This window comes from Anomaloglossus baeobatrachus, chromosome 6, assembly GCF_048569485.1.
Source record: "Anomaloglossus baeobatrachus isolate aAnoBae1 chromosome 6, aAnoBae1.hap1, whole genome shotgun sequence".
Classification (NCBI taxonomy): domain Eukaryota; kingdom Metazoa; phylum Chordata; class Amphibia; order Anura; family Aromobatidae; genus Anomaloglossus; species Anomaloglossus baeobatrachus.
Window position 1 is genome coordinate 280,829,568 of NC_134358.1, and position 24,227 is coordinate 280,853,794.

At 42.9% G+C, this 24,227-nt stretch overlaps 1 protein-coding gene across 8 annotated transcripts in view; it reads left to right on the forward strand.

Annotated features, from left to right (window-relative positions):
- The window catches only part of CDH12 (cadherin 12), a 1,513,562-nt gene extending 1,492,207 nt beyond the window's left edge, over positions 1 to 21,355 (forward strand). For all 8 annotated transcript variants that reach the window (XM_075314868.1, XM_075314867.1, XM_075314866.1 and 5 more), the window contains 3 exons: positions 7,326 to 7,443; positions 17,179 to 17,430; positions 20,779 to 21,355. In XM_075314868.1, coding sequence (XP_075170983.1) covers positions 7,326 to 7,443; positions 17,179 to 17,430; positions 20,779 to 21,275 — 867 coding nt within the window. In that variant the 3' untranslated portion in view covers positions 21,276 to 21,355. The remainder of the gene's footprint in view (positions 1 to 7,325; positions 7,444 to 17,178; positions 17,431 to 20,778) is intronic.
- Positions 21,356 to 24,227: the final 2,872 nt, after the last annotated feature.

Consider the following 24,227-nt stretch of genomic DNA (forward strand, 5'->3'; position numbering starts at 1 on the left):
GCCAGTGTTTGTGTAGGGCACTGTAAATATTCTGGGTGTTGTCTGGGTGTGGGGGGTGTGAGAGCGGTGTTGTATGTGTGTTTCATTGTGTGTGTTGCGTTGTTTGTGGAGCGCTGTGTGTCTGCAGTGTTGTCTGTGTGTGGTGCTGTGTGTGTTGCGCACTTTGTGTGGGTGTGGAGTGCGTGTGTGTGTTTTGGGGAGGTATGTTTTGTGCAGTGTGTTGTGTTGAGTGTGTGCGGCGTTGTCTGTGTGTGGGTGTCTGTTTAGGGCGGTGTTTGTGGTTCCCAGTGTGTGTGTGGTGTGTTGTGCAGTGTGCGTGTGGCGCTGTGTGTGTGTTTTGGGGGGAGGTGTGCACCCCCATCGTACTCCATCCCCCATGCTGCGCACCCCCCATCGTGCTTCATCCCCCATGCTGCGCACCACCCATCGTGCTCCATCCCCCATGCTGCGCACCCCCCATCGTGCTCCATCCCCCATGCTGCGCACCCCCCATCATGCTCCATCCCCATGCTGCACACCCCCCATCGTGCTCCATCCCCCATGCTGCGCACTCCCCATCGTGCTCCATCCCCCATGCTGCGCACCCCCCATCATGCTCCATCCCCCATGCTGCGCACCCCCCATCGTGCTCTATCCCCCATGCTGCGCACCACCCATCGTGCTCCATCCCCCATGCTGCGCACCCCCCATCGTGCTCCATCCCCCATGCTGCGCACCCCCATCGTGCTCCATCCCCCATGCTGCGCACCCCCATCATGCTCCATCCCCCAAGCTGCACACTCCCATCGTGCTCCATCCCCCATGCTGCACACTCCCATCATGCTCCATCCCCCATGCTGTGCACTCCCCATCGTGCTCCATCCCCCATGCTGCGCACCCCCCATCGTGCTCCATCCCCCATGCTGCGCACCCCCCATTGTGTTCCATCCCCCATGCTGCACACCCCCATCGTGCTCCATCTCCCATGCTGTGCACCCCCCATCATGCTCCATCCCCCATGCTACACACTCCCATCGTGCTCCATCCCCCATGCTGCGCACTCCCCATCGTGCTCCATCCCCCATGCTGCGCACTACCCATCGTGCTCCATCCCCCATGCTGCGCACCCCCCATCGTGCTCCATCCCCCATGCTGCGCAGCCCCCATTGTGCTCCATCCCCCATGCTGCGCACCCCCATGCTGCGCACCCCCCATCGTGCTCCATCCCCCATGCTGCACACCCCCATCGCGCTCCATCTCCCATGCTGTGCACCCCCCATCGTGCTCCATCCCCCATGCTGCGCACCCCCCATCGTGGTCCATCCCCCATGCTGCGCACCCCCATGCTGCGCACCCCCATCGTGCTCCATCCCCCATGCTGTGCACCCCCCATCGTGCTCAATCCCCCATGCTGCGCACCCCCCATCGTGCTCCATCCCCCATGCTGCGCACTCCCATGCTGCGCACCCCCCATCGTGCTCCATCCCCCATGCTGCGCACCCCCCATCGTGCTCCATCCCCCATGCTGCACACCCCCATGCTGCGCACCCCCCATCGTGCTCCATCCCCCATGCTGCACACCCCCATCGTGCTCAATCTCCCATGCTGCGCACCCCCCATCGTGCTCCATCCCCCATGCTGCGCACCCCCATGCTGAGCACCCCCATCGTGCTCCATCCCCCATGCTGCGCACCCCCCATCGTGCTCCATCCCCCATTCTGCGCACTCTCCATCGTGCTTCACAGTCATACATCAGACAGTATACACGCACACATCTGATCGCATACACTCACACCCCACTTCTCCCATTGCCCTCCGGTGGGCGGTCCCAGCAGCTGTGCTGCACGGCGTGCTCCTCTGCCTTCTGCCGACACTCACAGATCCGATCGCATACACTCACACATCAGAACACACGCATACATCCGATCGCATACACGCACACATCTGATCGCATACACGCACACTCCCATCATGCTCCATCCCCCATGCTGTGCACTCCCCATCGTGCTCCATCCCCCATGCTGCGCACCCCCCATCGTGCTCCATCCCCCATGCTGCGCACCCCCCATTGTGCTCCATCTACCATGCTGCACACCCCCATCGTGCTCCATCTCCCATGCTGTGCACCCCCCATCGTGCTCCATCCCCCATGCTGCGCACCCCCCATCATGCTCCATCCCCCATGCTGCGCACCCCCCATCATGCTCCATCCCCCATGCTGCACACTCCCATCGTGCTCCATCCCCCATTCTGCGCACTCCCCATCGTGCTCCATCCCCCATGCTGCGCACTCCCCATTGTGCTCCGTCCCCCATGCTGCACACCCCCCATCGTGCTCCATCCCCCATGCTGCGCACCCCCCCATCGTGCTCCATCCCCCATGCTGCGCACCCCCATGCTGCGCACCCCCCCATCATGCTCCATCCCCCATGCTGCACACCCCCATCGTGCTCCATCTCCCATGCTGTGCACCCCCCATCGTGCTCCATCCCCCATGCTGCGCACCCCCCATCGTGCTCCATCCCCCATCCTGCGCACCCCCATGCTGCGCACCCCCCATCGTGCTCCATCCCCCATGCTGCGCACCCCCCATTGTGCTCCATCCCCCATGCTGCGCACCCCCCATCGTGCTCCATCCCCCATGCTGCGCACCCCCCATCGTGCTCCATCCCCCATGCTGCGCACCCCCCATCGTGCTCCATCCCCCATGCTGCGCACCCCCATGCTGCGCACCCCCCATCGTGCTCCATCCCCCATGCTGCACACCCCCATCGTGCTCCATCTCCCATGCTGTGCACCCCCCATTGTGCTCCATCCCCCATGCTGCGCACCCCCCATCGTGCTCCATCCCCCATGCTGCGCACCCCCATGCTGCGCACCCCCATCGTGCTCCATCCCCCATACTGCGCACCCTTCATCGTGCTCCATCCCCCATTCTGCGCACTCTCCATCGTGCTTCACAGTCATACATCAGACAGTATACACGCACACATTTGATCGCATACACTCACACCCCACTTCTCCCATTGCCCTCCGGTGGGCGGCCCCAGCAGCTGTGCTGCACGTTGTGCTCCTCTGCCTTCTGCCGACACTCACAGATCCGATCGCATACACTCACACATGCTTCCGGCCATGTGATCCTCCGGCAGGTCCTGGAAGGTCCCTGCACGCACAGTATCGCCGCCGAGATGTAAGCGATATCACTGGATGTTGTGAGTGTGTGGATGCGATCTGATGTGTGTGTGAGGTGTGTGTGAGAGTGAGTGAGTGTGATCTGATGTGTGTGTGTCTGTTCTTATGTGTGTGCATGTGTGTGTGTTCCGCCGCTGCAGGACCTTGATGCACTCACCTGCTCCCAGTCGGCGTCTGGTGAGTATGACTGCGGGGTCTTCTTTCTTCTGTCTTCTCTCTTCTGGGAGTGCCCGCTGCCTATAATGACTTTAACTCTTTCACCGCTGCATGACACTTCATTATTGACCGCAGCGTATGCCGGCTCCCTGCACATGTGTACCCGTGAGCCGGTGTTTGCTGGTAACCATGATACACATCGGGTAACTAAGGGAAGCGCTTCCTATAGTTACGCGATGTGCATCATGGTTACCAGCGTACATCGGCTCCGTCACGATCCCAGCATCGCAAGGTTATGTCCGCCGGGGGCGGGGTCGAGTGTGGCGGGGGCGAGACGTCAGCGTATGCCGGCTCCCTGCACATGTGTACTGGGAGCCGGTGTACGCTGGAGCGGGAGATGCTTGCGAAGGGCCGGGGCGAGCGGCTAATCCATGCGGGGGGTGGGGCCAGGCTGAGCCCAGCGGCCAATCCGACAGTTGTCACGCTAACGACACTGTCACGGTGACACTGTCACGGTGACACAATTTTGGAGCAAGACAGACAGACAGAATAAGGCAATTATATATATAGATTCTAATTTTCTGAGATAATGACTTTTGGATTTTCATTGGCTGTAAGCCATAATCATCAACATTAACAAAAATAAACACTTGAAATAGATCCCTCTGTGTGTAATGACTCTATATACAGTGCCTACATGTAGTATTTAACCCCCTGCAGATTTAGCAGGTTTACACATTCGGAAATAACTTGGCATTGTGACATTTGGACTGTAGATCAGCCTGGAAGTGTGAAATGCACTGCAGCAAAAAAGAATGTTATTTCTTTTTTATTTTTTTTTTTAAATTGAGAAAAGTTTATTCAGAGGGTCATTTATTATTCAACCCCTCAAACCACCAGAATTCTGTTTGGTTCCCCTAAAGTATTAAGAAGTATTTCAGGCACAAAGAACAATGAGCTTCACATGTTTGGATTAATTATCTCTTTTTCCAGCCTTTTCTGACTAATTAAGACCCTCCCCAAACTTGTGAACAGCACTCATACATGGTCAACATGGGAAAGACAAAGGAGCATTCCAAGGCCATCAGAGACAAGATCGTGGAGGGTCACAAGGCTGGCAAGGGGTACAAAACCCTTTCCAAGGAGTTGGTCCTACCTGTCTCCACTGTTGGGAGCATCATCCGGAAGTGGAAGGCTTATGGAACTACTGTTAGCCTTCCACGGCCTGGACAGCCTTTGAAAGTTTCCTCCCGTGCCGAGGCCAGGCTTGTCCGAAGAGTCAAGGCTAACCCAAGGACAACAAGGAAGGAGCTCCGGGAAGATCTCATGGCAGTGGGGACATTGGTTTCAGTCAATACCATAAGTAACGTACTCCACCGCAATGGTCTCCGTTCCAGACGAGTCCGTAAGGTACCTTTACTTTCAAAGCGTCATGTCAAGGCTCGTCTACAGTTTGCTCATGATCACTTTGAGGACTCTGAGACAGACTGGTTCAAGGTTCTCTGGTCTGATGAGACCAAGATCGAGATCTTTGGTGCCAACCACACACGTGACGTTTGGAGACTGGATGGCACTGCATACAACCCCAAGAATACCATCCCTACAGTCAAGCATGGTGGTGGCAGCATCATGTTGTGGGGATGTTTCTCAGCCAAGGGGCCTGGCCATCTGGTCCGCATCCATGGGAAGATGGATAGCACGGCCTACCTGGAGATTTTGGCCAAGAACTTCCGCTCCTCCATCAAGGATCTTAAGATGGGTCGTCATTTCATCTTCCAACAAGACAACGACCCAAAGCACACAGCCAAGAAAACCAAGGCCTGGTTCAAGAGGGAAAAAATCAAGGTGTTGCAGTGGCCTAGTCAGTCTCCTGACCTTAACCCAATTGAAAACTTGTGAAAGGAGCTCAAGATTAAAGTCCACATGAGACACCCAAAGAACCTAGATAACTTGGAGAACATTCTGCATGGAGGAGTGGGCCAAGATAACTCCAGAGACCTGTACCGGCCTGATCAAGTCTTATAAAAGACGATTATTAGCTGTAATTGCAAACAAGGGTTATTCCACAAAATATTAAACCTAGGGGTTGAATAATAATTGACCCAGACTTTTAAGTTGAAAATTTATTAAAAATTAACTGAGCAATATAACTTGTTGGTTTGTAAGATTTATGCATCTGTTAATAAATCCTGCTCTTGTTTGAAGTTTGCAGGCTCTAACTTATTTGCATCTTATCAAACCTGCTAAATCTGCAGGGGGTTGAATGCTACTTGTAGGCACTGTACAACCACTGGCAAAAATTATGGAATCACCTGGCTGGCTCTGAGGATGTTCAACAAAATACTAGTGATGTATTGGAGTGTTCTTTTGTTTGTTTTTCATGATTCCATATTTTTTTCCTCATAATTGAGTGATTCCATAATTTTTTCCTTCATTTGGTCTTGAAAAGTAAACGTTACTAGCTAGCACATTATGTTTTCAGGATTGTTTTAGTGTTTATTAAAGCCAGAAAGTTGCCATTTGAAATGACTTTAGTTTTGTGCCATATCTGCGATCTGCTTTTTTTTAAACAAAAGTAACCAACTGAATCAACATCCTCAGAGCCAGATGATTCCATAATTTTTGCCAAGGGTTCTATATAGAGTCATTACAAACAGAGTGATCTATTTTAACTGTTTATTTCTGTTAATTTTTGCCAGGGATTGTAATATATGCATTTCCGTTTTTGTACTGAATTACTGAAATAAATTAACTTTTTGATAATATTCTAATTTATTGAGATGTACCTGTATTTCATAACTCACAACATCCAAACAAATTCTGGTACACTGGAAGAGATCTACTATCATACTATAGCTGTTCCACTCAAGATTAGTAAAATGGGTTCCTGGAATCCCTGCTGGCTTGTGATCATCTGCAAGGAGCTCAAGCTGCTCATTACCACCAACTGATCTCACCCTTTATAAGCTTCTGGACTCTGGGGCTGAGTGCCGGATATAGCTTTTTGGTTCCTTTGGTTATCCAGTTGTATGTTAATCTACAAGTTGCAGTTCTGTGTGGTGTGTGAGTTCTCGAGTTGTGTATTTATCTACTACATTTTTTGCATTACCCCTCAGTTCCCATACTGTCTCTCCTTTGTGTTTGAGTGTGGCGTGCACGAGTTTTCATTTACCCTTCTCTGTGGTTATTTATGGGGCTTTAGTTAATGGGTTTTCAGCCCACTCCATGAGTGTGGGGGAAGTAGTATCATAGCTTGGACAGAAGTCAGGGCCATGTTGGAGGCTCAGACCTGGCTACCATCAAGTCTATCTTCGATATAATTGACAGCACAGGTGCCCCAGTCTTAGGGTCAGCAAATAAGCCCTTGTTTAATCTGTACACCCCTGTGACAATACCCTTTCTATACCCATTCTGCTTTAATTAATATTCTCTACTGCATAGTTATCTCTGCCAAGCAAGATGTTAATCGAAGCAGATTGAATGTTGTAACAGCATTGTGACTGTGATTTGTTCTCATTACAGTATTACTCAGATTACTTTTAACCAGACATGTATTTGTGTAACATGTAGCATGCTGATCATTTAATAACCACATTTTTATTACAAGTTCCTTTCAATTAATGCTTATTAATAAACTAATAAATATAAAAATATTTTCTTCTTGAAATGATAACGCAAAATGCAAACTATGTGCAATAGTAAAGGGTTTTTTTTAAATTTTGTTATAAAATATAAAATCTGCTCTCTAATACTGTAGTGAGTGACTTCTCCCTTCTAGCTTTTATATTTTTTTATTTCACTGAAAAATGTCTCTGCTGTAAATGGAAATAAAATTAAACTTTAGTCCTCTTGCATTGTTTGTTCCCTTTTTTTCTTTATGCTCTAAAAGCATGTTAATCCTACAAAAAAAAATATTTTTGTGTAAGGTACCCTCTTGTATTGCTTACACTAAAATGTGTTGACCAGTAAGTGATTTCTGTCTTCTTATTTCCTTTCAGATCATCCAAATTATTGGTGCTGCTGACAGAGATATGTCCCCTATAGGGCAGAAATTTTCCTTCAGATTGCCACCTGATGGTTTGACAAATCCCAATTTTACCATTCATGACTATAAAAGTAAGGCTTATAATAACATACATTTTATATTCTGAAAGAGCACATGCATTAGCAATGCACAGAACAAACAAATACCCTGAAAAATGTTTCCTCCTGGTGGATATGCTGTCCCATTTATTCCCAAACACAGCACACATAATGCATAGAGCACAATCTACACACTTTAATCTTTATCACAAAGTCTGACAAATAAATACTCTTTATGAAAATTGTAGAAATAAAGCAAAATTGTGATGCAGTTATTTATAATAGAACGATCTGCTTCACAAATTCCTGTAAACGCAGAATATAGATTATAAATTAATCAACTAAGATATTCAACCAATACTAATGAGTCACAATATATTTCCAAACATGCAGCAAGTTTTATACAATTACCAGCTTTGTCTATATCTTATTTCTTAAAAGTTTATACTGCAGCATGCAGAATAAAAAATGTTTTGGTGTCTAAAGATACAAATCTCCTTTTTTTTTTGCATTTGAAAAGTTGCCTGAAAACTGACATGGGTGGAAAATTATTTATAGGAGTTATCTAAGACTTTATTTTTTTTCATTTGGGCCTGAGAACTCACAGTCAGGAAGATGCTAATGAGCTGTCTGTTCTACCCGGCGCTGATCTCTGCAGGCTGTAAGCGGCCACGGATGGCTCTTGGTGATAATTTTACAGCTTCCCGTGATGTCACTTCGACAGAGCGACTTCTTCTTCTCACTCTTCTGCTCTGCTTTCTTGATGAGGTGTTACTACCGATTAGAGATGAGCGAACCGGTCCCGGTTCGGCTCGAGGTCGGCTCGCCGAACGGGGGTCCCGTTCGAGTTCGGTTCGTCGAACGTTCGACGAACCGAACTCGAACGTATAGGCTATAATGGGAGGCAATCACAAACACATAAAAATGCATTATAAATGTACACAAACAGTTAATAAACATTGCCATAACACTTACCGGTCCTCGCGATCCCTTCTGCACTCTGTCTCCTGCCGCTATTCCATCCGATGATCGCTGAATCCTCCCGGTGACCTGCACTGCCAGCAGAGATGCAGGACCTATCGTGACGTCAAAATAGCCATGTGACCAGTCACGTGGCTATTATCTCATTGGCTACAGACTGGTCACATGACTATGACACGTCATGTAGGACCTGCGAGTGCATCTCTCCGGTACACGGTGCACATATGTGTATCGCCGTGTACCGGCGACATGCTCTAGCACACGGTCGACTCCCCGTTCCGTTAGGGACCGGCTGACACAGCCGGTCATTAACGGAGATCACCGTTGCCATAGCAACGCAGTTAGCGGTGACGTCACCGCTAACCGCGGCTCCGAGGGCACCGTTGCTATGGTAACGTGTCTGTCAGCGTTACCGCTAGCAGCCAGCACTGATCACTCACGGAGTGAAGGCTGCACGCTGCTTCACGATTGTAGTGATGATTGTAGTGAGTATGAGGTTCCCCAGCCCCAAGTGATGAGCTGGTGAATCTCATCCTTCCTCACTACAATTATCACTACTACTACACTAGAAAGAAAGAAGACAGAAGAGCAGGATCGTGGAGGGCTGACAGGGGGTAATAAAGATGGAGTTTCTAATGTGTCTGTGTATTTATTTCTATTAAAGTATTTTTTCTCTGTGTGGTGTTTTTTTTAACCCTTTATTGGAGATTCTTAATGGCCGGGTCAAACGTGCCTGACATTAAGAATCTCTGGCTTAATACTGGCTAGTAAAACAAAGCCAGTATTAACTCATGATTACCCAACAAGCCACCCAGCTCCAGGGCTGTTGGAAGAGTTGGATACAGCGCCAGATGATGGCGCTTCTATGAGAGCGCCATTTTCTGGGACGGCTGCGGACTGAAATCCGCAGCAGAGGCACCCAGAAACCTCGGGCTAACCTGTGCTGCGGATTCCAATCCCCAGCTGCCTAGTTGTACCCGGCTGGACACAAAAATGGGGCGAAGCCCACGTCATTTGTTTTTTAATTATTTCATGAAATAAGTGAAATAATTAAAAAAAAACGGGCTTCCCTTTATTTTTGGTTCCCAGCCGGGTACAAATAGGCAACTGGGGATTGGAGGCAGCCCGTGGCTGCCTGCTGTACCTGGCTAGCATACAAAAATATGGCGAAGCCCACGTCATTTTTTTGGTGGGCAAAAAAAATCTGCATACAGTCCTGGATGGAGTATGCTGAGCCTTGTAGTTCTGCAGCTGCTGTCTGCTCTTCTCCATACAGACAGACAGCAGCTGCAGAACTACAAGGCTCAGCATACTCCATCCAGGACTGTATGCAGAAGTTTTTTGCGCCCTGAAAAAATTATGTGGGCTTCGCCATATTTTTGTATGCTAGCCAGGTACGGCAGGCAGGTACGGCTGCCCCCAACCCCCAGTTGCCTATTTGTACCCGGCTGGGAACCAAAAATAAAGGGAAGCCCTTTTTTTATTATTTCATGAATTTCATGAAATAATTAGAAAACAAATGACGTAGGCTTCGCCCCATTTTTGTGTCCAGCCAGGTACAACTAGGCAGCTGGGGATTGGAATCCGCACCACAGGTTGGCCTGAGCTTTCTGGGCCCCACTGCTGCGAATTGCAGTCTGCAGCCGCCTCAGAAAATGGCATTTTCATAGAAGCGCCATCTTCTGGCGCTGTATCCAACTCTTCCAGCACCTGCCTGCTATACCTGGCTAGCATACAAAAATATGGCGAAACTCACGTCCTTTTTTGTAGTTTTTTGGCAAAAAAAATAAAAAATGCTTCCCTGGATTTTCCATTGCCAGTGAAGGTAACACCAAGCAGTGGGGGTTAGCAGTCAGTAGCTGCTTGGATTACCCTTAGCTAGCAATACAAAAAATGCAGCGGGAGCCCATATTTTTTTTTTTTAATTATTTATATAAATAACTAAAAATAAAATGGGCTTCCCTGTATTTTGATTGCTGGACATCACAGTGCTGTAAAAATAAATCTTTAAAAAAATGACGTAGCGCTCCGCGGTATTTTTGATTCTCAGCGCAGATAAAGCAGACAGCTATGGGTTGCCACCCCCATCTGCCTGCCGTTACCTTGGTTGGCAATCAAAATACAGGGAAGCCCATTAATTTTTTCTATTTAAAAAATAGTTACAAAAAAGAATGACGTTGGGTCCCCCCATTTTTGATAGCCAGCTAGGGTAAAGCAGACGGCTGTAGCCTGAAAACCACAGCTGGCAGCTTTACCGTGGTTGGGGATCCAATGTGGAGGTCCCCTCAGGCTCCTTTTTATAATTATTTTATAAATATTAATAATTACACAAAAAAAGTAGGGTCCCCTCCAAATTGGATCACCAGCCAAGGTAAAGCGGACAGCTGTGGTCTGTTATTCTCAGGGTGGGAAGGTCCATAGTTATTGGGCCTTCACAGCCTAAAAATAGCAGGCCGCAGGCACCCCAGACGTGGCGCATCCACTAGATGCGCCAATCCTGGCACTTCACCCCAGCTCATCCCGTGCCCTGGTGCAGTGGCAAACGGGGTAATAAATCGGGTTGATACTAGCTGTAAAGTCACCTGAGATCAAGCCCAGCAGTTTGTGATGTCATGGCGTCTATTAGATACCCAACATCATAAACTGTCAGTACTAACAAAAACAAAAAATCGACAAAAGAAATTTATTTGAAAAAACAGTCCCCAAAACAATTTCCTCTTTCACCAATTTATTGTAAGAAAAAAAATAAAGGGGTCCCACGACGACTCTGGACCGTCTAGAATATGGGGGGGAGACACTCAGGGAACGTATCCCCCATTTTCTAGGAGTGCGGACCCTTCATGTGAGGAGTGTGGGTGCAATGAATCTGCACTCACTCTCCCCGGGTCCACAGCAGCAGAGTCCATGTCGTAATGGTTGCTACCAAAGCTGCAATTCCCTGCTCATGAGGTAAGGGCATGCCTAATCAGGAGAACTACTGTAGAGGAAGCTCTGCTCACTGGTATATAGGTGCTCAGAGGTAATAATAGATAAAATTAGTGAGTAACCTCGGCACTCTAAATCTCCCAGACTAAGTCAGTAAGTCACAATGGATAGTAATGCAAAATCACTCTTTATTGGTCCGTATTAAGAACATTTTTTTTTTCATAAGCATATATGTTTTTGTCCAAAACAAGTTACAAATGACGTTTCGGCCTGAGCCTTCGTCAGATTGGACTTATCTGCATGTAAATCATGAAAAATGACAATAATCAGTATCACATAAGAGTGAGAGAACAATAACATAAACTCGAACAATGTAGAGGTACAATTGGGATGCAGCAAAAAAATTGCAACACAGCAAGAAATGAAACACATGATACAAATGTCATAATACAGTACAAGGACAATATAGTAATGACAAATATAGGGGCAGAGTAGGCTTAGACAGCTCTGGTACGAAAGAGATGTCAATCATAAAGTAACATGTGCAGTAGGTGTAGAGCTACACTATGCATGGCAGAGCTAATGGGTAGACCGACCATAGAAAAAGAATGGAGAAAAAGTGGAGAAAAAGTGGAGAAAAAGTGGAGAAAAAGTGGAGAAAAAGTGGAGAAAAAGTGGAGAAAAAAATGGAGAAAAAGTGGAGAAAAAGTGGAGAAAAAGTGGAGAAAAAGTGGAGAAAAAGTGGAGAAAAAAATGGAGAAAAAGTGGAGCACCCTTTGGTGCCTTTCATGTGGCACTAAGGGGTGCTTAGCTTTGTATTTTGCCAAAAAAATGAAAAAAAAAATGACGTAGGGTTCCCCCTAGTTTTGTAGCCAGCTAGGGTAAAGCAGACGGCTGCAGCCTGCAGACCACAGCTGGCAACCTCACCTTGGCTGGTAATCCAAAACTGAGGGCACCCCACGCTGTTATTTTAAATTAAATAAGTAATTTAAAAAAAAAAACACGTAGGGGTCCCCCAAAATTGGATCACCAGCCAAGGTAAAGCAGACAGCTGGGGCCTGATATTCTCAGACTAGGGAGGTCCATGGTTATTGGACTCTCCCCAGCCTAAAAATAGCAGGCCGCAGCCGCCCCAGAAGTGGCGCATCCATTAGATGCGCCAATCCTGGTGCTTCGCGCCAGCTCATCCCGTGCCCTGGTGCGGTGGCAAACGGGGTAATATATGGGGTTAATACCAGATGTGTAATCTCACCTGGCATCAAGCCCTGGGGTTGGTGAGGTCAGGCGTCTATCAGATACCCGACATCACCAACCCAGTCAGTAATAAAAAAAAATAGACGACAAACACATTTTTATTTGAAAAAACACTCCCCAAAACATTCCCTCTTTAACCAATTTATTAGAATGAAAAACAAATCCAGGTCTGCTGTAATCCAAGGGGTTGCCATGACGATCCACACTGTCCCAGTCAATGAAGAGCAGGATGTTCCCCATTGGCTGGGAGAGCAGTGCAGTGACCTGAGCTAACATCAATGGGTCAGCCCAGGTCACTGCAGGGGATGACAAGTGCTGCTGTCAGCGAGGTACATTACCTGCGCTGATCTCCTGCACTGCCGACAGCCCCTGTCACTGAGTTCAGTGACCGGCGCCTTCACAGCCAAATATCTCGAGAGGTCCGTGACGTCACCGCTAGTCAGTCTCGGGTCGGAAGCGAGAGGTGATGTGACAAGCGGCGGCCATGGAGGACAGTGACAGCGCTGAGGTCGGGATGGCGGGACTTCATCACCGCAGGTAAGCCGAGCGGGGGGGGGATGTGTGTGTGTGTGTGTGTGTGTGTATGTATGTGTACGTGTGTGTGTGTATATGTGTACATGCCGCGGGCAGGAGGGGGCGGAGTGAGCTGAGCGGGAAGTGTGGGCTTCCTGCACGTAACTAAGATAAACATCGGGTTACTAACCAAAGCGCTTTGCTTGGATACCCGATGTTTATCTTGGTTATCAGCTTGTGGCAGGCTGCCAGCGATGGCTCCTGCACACTGTAGCTGTAAAAAGCCCTGCTTTTTGCTGCTAGAACCGTTCTCGAACGTATCTAGAACTATCGAGCTTTTGCAAAAAGCTCGAGTTCTAGTTCGATGTCGAACAGCCCCAAAAATCACTCGAGCTTAGAACTGGAGAACCTCGAACCGCGAACCGCGCTCAACTCTACTACCGATCACTAGGAGTGGGTTAAGGCCATTCTCAGCCAGCATCAGGCAGAACAATCAGGAAAAGTAACAGTAAAGGAGCTGTAAATAGAATGCACTCAAATTGCTTGTTTCATTTTAAAAATCTCTTTTAACACTAGAACTACTGGACTCGAGACACCTTTATAGAAATACATGGTGCAAAGTAGTCAAAATGACTACCTCAGTAGTTCTAGTGTTAAAAGCTTTGGCCATCAAAATGGAAAATAATTGAAGATTTATTCCCATTTATCCACCAAAGTATGTGTGTAAATTGACACTGATGATTACCAGTGATAGGTCAGCGTGCTCGCCACGGCTTATTATATCGGGTTGCTCCATCGTGACACAAGTATTAGGTATAATGGAATTCAATGGAAAGCTCAAGCGTTTTCAAACTCAGATGATCAAAGCTTGATCGAGTAACGAGCTTTGACGAGCACGCTCGCTCATCACTAATGACTATTAAATTGAAGCAGAAAAGTTTGCTTAAAAGTTAGAAATGCACAATACTTTGAATCCTATGGTTTCTGTACAAACAAAACTTAATTATTAAAACCAAGACACCTGATCCAAACTGCTACACCTGCTACCATACTACAAAATACATTGAAGTTCTCCTTACATCTATTGAATCTGTTAACTCTGTTTACTTGATAGAATACCAGGTCATGAACCATGACTCAAAACTCCTAAGACATTTCTCTTTTTTAGAATCGATTTATGGAAGTTGCACACTTTTTGCAAGTGTTTCACCTTGCACAGTTCAAGCTTGCACTTGGCTTCTTTACTCTGAAAGGATAACAAAAATGCAAATAATCTCTTCAAAGAGATGCAGGACAAAAACTGTAGTGTCAAGTAATGAAGGTAGCAATCGTACAATTCAATATGTACATTTTAAATGACCTTGCCACATGTATTATGAAACAATATCAAACTAGAAACTTCATTCGCAGGCTCGTGTTTTGGAGTTTTTGCCCATCTTCAGTGCAAAGTTAGATATCTGGTTGGCTGGTAACAAGGTCTATGACAAGGAATCTTAGATATAAAGTTTATCTTTGTGGAAAGATCCAAATTAGCACAGAGAAGCAATTCTATCCCTTCTTGTAATTTATATATTGGTATATCTTCTTCACAAAGGAAATGGACTAGAAATCCAGTGCCATACAATTTGAGTAGGAATCCTAAAATTCAATGAAGAAACATTTCCCTTTATACCCACTGGCAAAGACCTCTCAGAACAGCCAACCTGATCTCCTGCTTTGCTCTGCTGATAGGCAAAACCCCTAAACACCTGTATGCAAATGGATCTTTTGGTTTTGCTTATTATCCTAAGTCATGTAGCAAATGCTTAAAAAGTTGATGGTGACTTTTAAAATTAATATCTTCTTTAAATGCCACTAGTGTTTCTGTCCTCTTTTAAAAAGGCTATTTGCACTTTTAAATTCCCAAGTGAACACTGCATTATAAACATACTCCAAGAAACCTCCTACAAGGCTTGATCTGTATTTGGTTTGATTTTAAAACTAAGACAAACATTTTTATTTTTATTTTATACCAATACCTTGTGCTTTGTTTACTTGTGTGGTCTCATTTTTTTCTGTAATGTTATAATTTCACTATTTTTTACGTAATAGTAAAGCCTCCTTTTCAGTTGTTTTAAATTACAATAAAAAATGGTAGTGTTCTAAAACATGGTATGTTTTATAACACTTTTGCTGATACTTTTTTAATAATAATACGCACAGTATTTTTTCCTATTGTTTTCCAAGTTCAAGTCCACAGATGCAAATGTCAGAAAAAAATGACAGACTCATAAAAACCTAGATTTTGAAACAAAAAAAATAGCTAGGGATTAAAATCACAACCACTAGATGGTCATACCTGGACTAAAACAACATAAAAATTTTGTGACTGAACATTTCTGTGCAAACATACATACAGACAAACAGAAAAATGCACAAAGAAACATAGATCTCCATATTTCACCATGGGGTTTGAAATAAAGTCTTGCACAAAAAAAGAGAAATATGATGATCTCAAATCTAATCTAATTAGGACTAGACTTTTCTATGTTTGTTGTATTATTCAAAAAAATAATTAAGGAAATGAAAAGCACAATGAAATACAGGTAAAAGTAAAATATTGAAAATGACACTCAACTTCCAGGGCTGCTTATTATCTTCACACATATATACGGTTTCCCTTCCCCACCGCAGTCCCCGCGTCTCTGATTGGTTGTAGTCAGACAGTGCCTCTACCCTGTGTGATAGTGTGTATGACTGCTTTCAATCACACATGCTGTCTGTGTCTAGATTGGTGAAATAATAAATAAACAAATTAGAATATTCATGTCCCCCAAATTATGATACCCAGCCATGATAAAACATATGGCTACAGTCTGCAGCCCACAGTTATGAGCATTATCTTGGCAGTGTATCAAAATAAGAACTAAATTACAGATTAGTAATTGGAGGGTCTCATTGATGCCTCCCATTACAAATCTGGGGCTTAGTGGCAGCTGTGAGCTGAGAGCTATTATTAACCTCCTTATTACCCAGATTACCACGGCACCAAGGCAATTGGGAAGAGCTGGGTAAAGTTCTGAGATTATCGCATTTAAAGTATGTGACAAATCTGGGTGGCTGCAGACTGCTATTTTTAGTCTAAAAACTCTAGTCCCCCAGCTGATGGCTTTATCATAGCTGAATAGCAAAGTTGTGGGACTAAACGTCATTTTTTTAAATTGTTTATTTAAATAATTTGAAAAAAGCTGAATGTGATTCTTCTAATTTTGATGCACAGTCAACAAAAGCACAGAGGTGGGGGCTGCAGCCTGTAGCCATATGTTTTATTCATCTTATTTTATTGATTTTTACACCCATATAGATGCAGACAGCGTGTGTTAATGAAAGCAGTCAGACAAGCAGTCACACAGGCTAGGGTTGCTGTCTGACTGCAACAAATCAGAGATGTGGAGACTGTGGGTGGGCAGGGGAAGCAGTGCATATCCATGAAGATAATGAGAAGGTCCTCGAAGAAAAGTGAGTGGCCCAAGAAGAGTGGAGACCAGTAAGTATGAGGCATTTGCTCTAATACCCCTATCCCTTTAACCACCATTTGAAAGCACCTGATTTGGGTTCCCATATACTTAAAAGGGGGATTGGATATTGCAAGATATCCAGGATCAATACCGGGCACAAACCAGGGTTTTTTTTATACCCGTTGGACCGATCTCGAGTATCGGCGGGTCTGCCTATCACTAATTAAGACATTGTTGCCACAAATTAAAAGTAAACATAATTTGCAACTAAAATCTCAATTAAAGGCATTTCTCTGGCTTATGATATTGATAGTTTTTCCTTAGGAGAGGTCATGAATATCACAGTAGAGCTCTGACAGCCCAAACCACCTTCAGTTAGGTTTTTATAAATTCAACATCAAAATATCAAAATCACTGTTGGAGCTAATCAATAGCGGTACTATGTAGTGGACAATCACCAATCTCAGAAGCGTGACACTCACCACTCTCATAATAATGCTAAGTATAGTTCAACGATATCTAAAGCCTGGAAAATCTGTTGAAATTAATACAGAATTTTCTATAGTACATGGTATATGTATTTGTTTTTGTTTTATAGATAACTCAGCTGGAATTGAAGCACAGAGACATGGGTACAGTCGCAGAGATCAAGAGTTCTACCTCCTTCCAGTGGTGGTGGAGGACAGTAGTTACCCTATCCAAAGCAGTACAAGCACATTAACTATTAAAGTATGCAGATGTGACTCACGAGGGGCAATTCTCTCCTGTAATGTGGAAGCTATTTTTTTACCTGTTGGTTTAAGCACTGGTGCTTTGATAGCTATTTTGCTGTGCATTATTATCCTTTTAGGTAAGAGTGCTCAAAATTGTAGTGTATCTTGCATTTTATTTGTTTATTGCTAGCTATGCAGCATGGCCAATACATCAAAGTGTTTATATCAGAAACCGCCTTAAAACACTTGAAATAGTAGCATTATTTTTGCTGAATGTGTATTTGCTCCATAATTATGAGACCTTTGGTATGTAAATTTCAAGCTGCTCCACCAAAATATTTGGACCTGTGGAGAAGCTACGGTGGGATGTGACTTGGCAATGCCCAACCACATTATTCATGTAAGAGGTTTTTGTATGACATACATGTTATTCCTGTCTTTCTTTATGTAATGCCAGTCTTAAGGAATCAAAGCCTTATAATTCTGACTGCACTACAAATTACTTTATGATTAGTGTCTGTCTATAATTTGTATATAGTGGTGCTTGAAAGTTTGTGAATTATTCCAAATTTATAGGTTTTATGTAATTTTGACCTGCAACTAAATCAAATGGATTTTCACTCAAATTCTAAAAGTATATAAAGAAAGATAAATTATATAATAAAGAAAAAAAAATACTCTACCATGCTTTTTCAATGAGAAAAAAATGATTAAAAAACACAGCAATGAGATAATTTTCTAAGTCTAAATATTGCAGTCATATAGTTAGCGAATGACAAATATTACCTTTAAACTGTTCCTGAACAAAACCAACTACACCTAGACCAATGCACTAATAATGCCATATACAAAAGATAAATAATGCTACCACATCATCACCATATGTTACTAACTTATAATGTGTGAATATAAAAACAAAAATACAAAAAACGATATACCAATAATATACATACAAGTGTCAAATAATAACCCAGCACCATGACCGGACTACGTATCACTAATAATAATAATAATAATACCACTAATATATATTGATAGATTCCATTATAGGGCCATTGTCTAAAGATAAGAGTAGTGTTAACGACGTCGCAACGTGTAAAGCCTAGGAGAGAAGGTGAACGAGCGTGAAACAGTGAAAAATCGATGATCTGTGTCACGTCGGTCATTTTCATAATGTCGGTGCGTCCGCAGGTCTGATGTTGTTTGTCGTTCCTGCAGCTCCACACATTGCTGTGTGTGAAGCCGCAGGAGCTATAAACATCTCCTTACCTGCACCCACCGTACACCGGCAATGCGGAAGGGAGAAGGTGGGCGGGGTGTTTACATCCCGCTCATCTCTGCCCCTCCGCTTCTATTGGCCGGCCGATTAGAGACGTCGAGGTGATGCTGAATGCACCGCCTCCTTGTAGGAGGGATTCTTTGGCAGTCACAGCAACGTCGCCGACCAGGTAAGTCCGTGTGAAGCTGCCGTAGCGATAATGTTCACTACGGCAGCTATCACAGGATATCGCATGTGCGACGGGGGCGGGTACTATCACGCTAGGCATTGCTATCATCGGCTAGCGATGTTGCAGCGTGTAAAGTACCCCTAACAGTGGACTCTGGTGCTTTTTGCTTTAATGCTCTTTGCTGTAATCTTTGACAAAGCATATTATTTTGAACATATTTGTTTTATTTTATGTAAATGTTTAAACTTATATTAAAATTGTCTGTACTTTTAGATCAAATTTCATGCAGACTTACAACAAATTCTGAATAAATCACAAACTTCCAAACACAATTGAATATCAATGGTACAAACTTTACATTTTTCTGTCATTAAGGCTCTTTGTTTTAATATACTGTAAATGTGGCCTAAATATGTACTACAGTATCGAACTCCAAATTTCTATTAGTCATCATGGCAAATTTATCAATACCATCTAATAATAAATGTTTTCTAGACAGACTTACATTAGTTGGAATTCATCACAATTTCAGGGTTGCTAACTTGACTTTTTATTTTTCTCGGACAGCTTATCAAAAAATCAAGGGCAGGCAATGTTTTCTACAAACACTTTGGAAAATCATAATAATTCATTATGATTATGTGATCCTTGTCTACAGCCCATAATTCTGATATGAAGACATTATCTGCATTTACTGTGATTTGCAAAATTATGATAATCAAATTCAAAATAATCTGTATAAGTTTTTTTCTTTTCACAAAAACAGAGAAGCCTCAAATTATTTTTTACGGACAGGGCAAAAAAGTGTCCTAGTTTATGAACTGTCCTGGAATTTCTGGACAGTTGGAAATCCAGCACCGTGGTTCATGAAGTTTCATAAAAGTGGTGCTTTCCATTTGGTGGAGTTTTAAAATTAGTTTTTCTTTTATCCGTACTGTTGTTATTGGTGAAAAATTTTTCAGTGTTACAAGATTTTTCATATATTAGATTTATCTTTTCGTATAGCGTTCGTTCTAGTATAACTAGTTGAAATTCAGTAATTTAACTTGAACCTCATTTGCATACCCATACTAAAATAGAAAAGGTATGATTTTTTTTTGTTCAAATATAACATGCAAAATATTTTTGAAGTAAAAAAATGTTCTAAACTCCTCAATTTATTCATTCCTATATTTACAACTTTGTCAACTTAATTTATGACCATAATTTGAGTCTGTTAAGGCTATCCCCATTTTTGACAAGCCAATGCCTTTATGGCAAAACTGGGCATTTTTGCAGACGAGAAAAAAAAAGTGTCAAAAATGCATACTAAGTATTGGTAAAGAGAGAACTACCATGCCTGGGTACTCGATACTCATAATAAGCAATTTAATGTTTGGATGGGCTCAACTCCTGTACTGAATACAATACAATTCTATGGTAAACTTAGACATTTGTTTGGAAGATTTCACTTACATATTTCATGTGGATAAAGTTGGAAATATAGTGTTGTTAAGCAGTGTCTTTCACCCATTGCATTGCATTTGGTTAAAATACGAAGTTAAGTCCATTACATAAATTGACATACTAAGGTCCTCATTTATATTAAGGATGCCACATTCTACTGCTACGGTAATATATAACTCTTTCTCAGAACAGAAACTTAAAAGAAAATGTATTTGTGTATTTGACCAAAAGAAGCATACCTTAAGCCTTATATATTAAGTAACCATTTTGTTTACCACTGAGCATGGCAACTCAGTGGTTAACACTATTTTCTTGTAAAGCTGTGGTCTTGGTTTTAAATCTCCCCAAGGATAACATCTGCAATGAGTTTGAATAAGTTTTCATCAGGCACTTGGTCTTTCTACCCCATTCCAACTTTCCTCCCTGTACTTTGATTTTCTCCAACACCAAGAAAACATATGCCAATAGTTTGTGTGTTTCCTTTGGGAAGTCCAATTTTCTCCCAGATTCCCCATTTTGTCCAATTTTATTTTGCCAAATTTATTTAATCATGTATCACTGATGTAACAATTTTTCATTTTTTTTCTTCAGTTATTGTGGTACTTTACGTAGCGTTAAGAAGACAGAAAAAAAAAGATGGTCTGATGACCTCAAAAGAAGATATAAGAGATAACGTTATCCATTATGATGATGAAGGAGGTGGAGAAGAAGACACTCAGGCCTTTGACATTGGTGCCCTAAGAAATCCAAAGGTCATTGAAGACAATAAGGGACGGAGAGACATAAAACCTGATCCCTTAGGTTTGCCTCGTCAAAAACCACCGGCGGAATATAATAGTGACATCAGAGATTTCATCAATGAAAGGCTGCAAGAGCATGATGTTGATCCAAATGCTCCACCATATGACTCACTAGCAACATATGCCTATGAAGGCTCTGGATCTGTAGCTGAATCACTGAGCTCCATAGAATCAACTAGTATGGAAATAGATCAGGATTATGATTTCTTAAGTGACTGGGGTCCTCAGTTTAAAAGCTTGGCAGAAATGTTTGGAGAAGAAAATTTCAACAAAGACAAAATCACTTAACTTACAAAAATGGCAAGCAGTCAAAAAGCTTTATCTAGACTATGTAAAAAGAGTTTTATATTAAAATGCTACAATATTTATCATACTGTCAGTTTTTGTTTGTTTCACTGCTGGAAGATTGATTCTGTAATGAAATTTAAAAAAAAAATGTTTTTGCTATTTTTCATTAAACTAAAAGAACTCAGGTGTGACATCTACAATTTACTGAAATTATACAAAGAATAAATTTCATTTATTGATATTTTGGTGAAAACTAAATATTTTCTTAATTCAATTAACATTCCTTAGAAAATCTTTAATAATTTTTGCAGCATTCGGCTGCATACACTAGTGCACTAGGAAAATCTTGTACAAGAGACTGTTAGGAGGCACTCATAAGGCCATTTTACACACAGCGACATTGCTAGCGATGTCTCTGGTGAAAGCACCCGCCCCCGTCGGTTGTGCGTCACGAGCAAATCGCTGCCTGTGGCGCACAACATTGCTAACACCCGTCAAACATACTTATCTGCCTAGCGATGTTGCTGTGGCCGGTGAACCGCCTCCTTTCTAATAGAAGCGGAGGGGCAGAGATGAGCGGCCGTAACATCCCGCCCTACTCCTTCCTTCCTCAGTGGCGTCAGCCGCAGGTGCAATGTTGTTCCTCATTCCTGCGGTGTCACACATAGTGATGTGTGCTGCCGCAGGAACGAGGAACAACATCATACCTGCAGCAGCAACGATATTTGAGATTAGAACGACGTGTCAACGATCAACGATATGGTGAGTATTTTTGATCGTTAATGGTCATTCCTGCGTTTCACACGCAACAACGTCGCTAACGAGGCCGGATGTGCGTCACGAATTTCGTGACCCCAACGACATCTCATTAGCGTTGTCGTTGCGTGTAAAGTGGCCTATAGTCCTCTTTGATGCATGCTATAAGTCTTCTACACATGCTCTTTTTTTAGTGCTCCTTGTGGGGCCATTATATCTTGATTATTTTATGATAACTTCATTTATATCATTATTTTGTTTGCTGTTTTTTTGTCCAAGAAAATTTTTGGTATACCACACTTTGAATTTGGGTGATATGAAGGGAAAAGTAGCGATCTCATGAAGTCTATAAGTGACATATTATTGCAATGAACAACTTAAAAGTTGTAAAGACACATAATATGGCAATGTGATGGGCATTTAAATGAGTTTTCCCACCAACAAAGTTAACTTTAAAGGTCGTTTTAATTAATGGATCTTGGAATAACAGTAAGTTCCATAACTGGATGTGTTTAAGAAAATGTTCATGTACTGAGATAATCTTATAAAAGTGCACCTGCTATGTGCTGTGTAATTAAAAGGCTGCTAGTAATGAGGAAACAAAAGGCGCAAATAGGGTCTTACCCGGCAATAACCGTTTAGAAAGTAAAGATGAAACACTCACCTGATGAAGTTGTGCCAGTCACAACTCCTTGTAAAGCATGTGAGTGTCAGCGTGGTTCCAAGCAGCGGCCCCGTAATGATCGTGCTGAAGGGATTTTTTATATATGTATATACATATATGAGAAAAACGGGTTTAAGCCGCGCTAAAGAAACGATATTTCCAAGATGTTAAATTTAAGATCTCTTTTTTATTACAGTTCCAACGCGTTTCAGAGACATAAACCGTCTCCTTCTTCAGGGAAAAGAGAAAATGTACACACAGTATGCAGACCAGTTGGTTATATAGGAGTCCATTAAAAGCCACGTTGATCACAGTGACGTCAATGCTCTCATGGTAACAGAATGACTCATGAGCACGTGAAGACTACAACGAAATCGTGTTAGTTTTTTTTAAAAAATATATATATATACATGTATACAAGCATCTGACTTTTTCACATCATAAAAATGACTGCAAAATAAAAGATAATGATGAATAAAAGTGTAAAAATAAAAATTATTGAAACTATTTGGTTTTTTTCTAAGCGCGTAAATGTGATGGTAGACATAAAAGACCACTGTTAAATGTGGTAATAGAACCCCAAAGAAGGAGTATTTCCCTGAGTCCTAACTCCAAATAGCTCGTAACTATCCATTACTCTATGGCTGACTACTTGTTGAAGGGGAAAGAAACAAACAACTATTGAATAACCCCGTAGTAAGGGGTTAAAGGTGTAACAGCATAACGTGCAAATACGCTGCGTATATGGATGTCAAAAACACCAAAACTACAGGTGTTAATGTGTAGTATAAATGTGTCGGTTTGATAAAGAAATGTGCATTTGGAATTTGTGCAAAAAATGACTATTTGTGTCAGTTTAATAAAAAGAATGTGCATTTGAATATCATAAACTAATGATTTAGAAAGAACGTGCGTATATAGATACTGATAAATCAAAAACAAAACTTCCGAGGGATTCCTAGAAAGCAAAGGCTATGAACTTATAGTGAAAGAAAAGTGCCTGCGCAGAGACACTAAGCTAGTTCTTCAATGAGAACCAGGGTGAACTGGGAAAAAAAGGGGGAGGCGCATGCGTGAAAAACACAGTGAAGGTAACTCGGGTTCAAATGCCGCACCAACATCTTGAGTGCAGGAAACAGACATATGAAAAAGTGAATGAAAATTATGATACGAAGATTAACATTCAAAACTTGTATAATTGTAGATCACTTAGATGAAAAATGTACATACATATGTACAACATAATGAATGTACATGTTTATATGGAAAATATATATATATATAAAAATACATATATAGATGTAAAAAATGTGAAAAGGACATATGTATCCATATAAAAATTCATGTATAAAAAATATAAAAATATATATATATTGGGATTAAATCATTTATAATTAATATTTGATGATTAGTGAGGACTGACATTTAAATGAGACTAAGTCCACATAACATAGAAACGCGCTGGGATAAAAACTTCAATTTAAAATCCAACATTCATTAAAGTTCTAATAATTATGCATAGATAATAATAA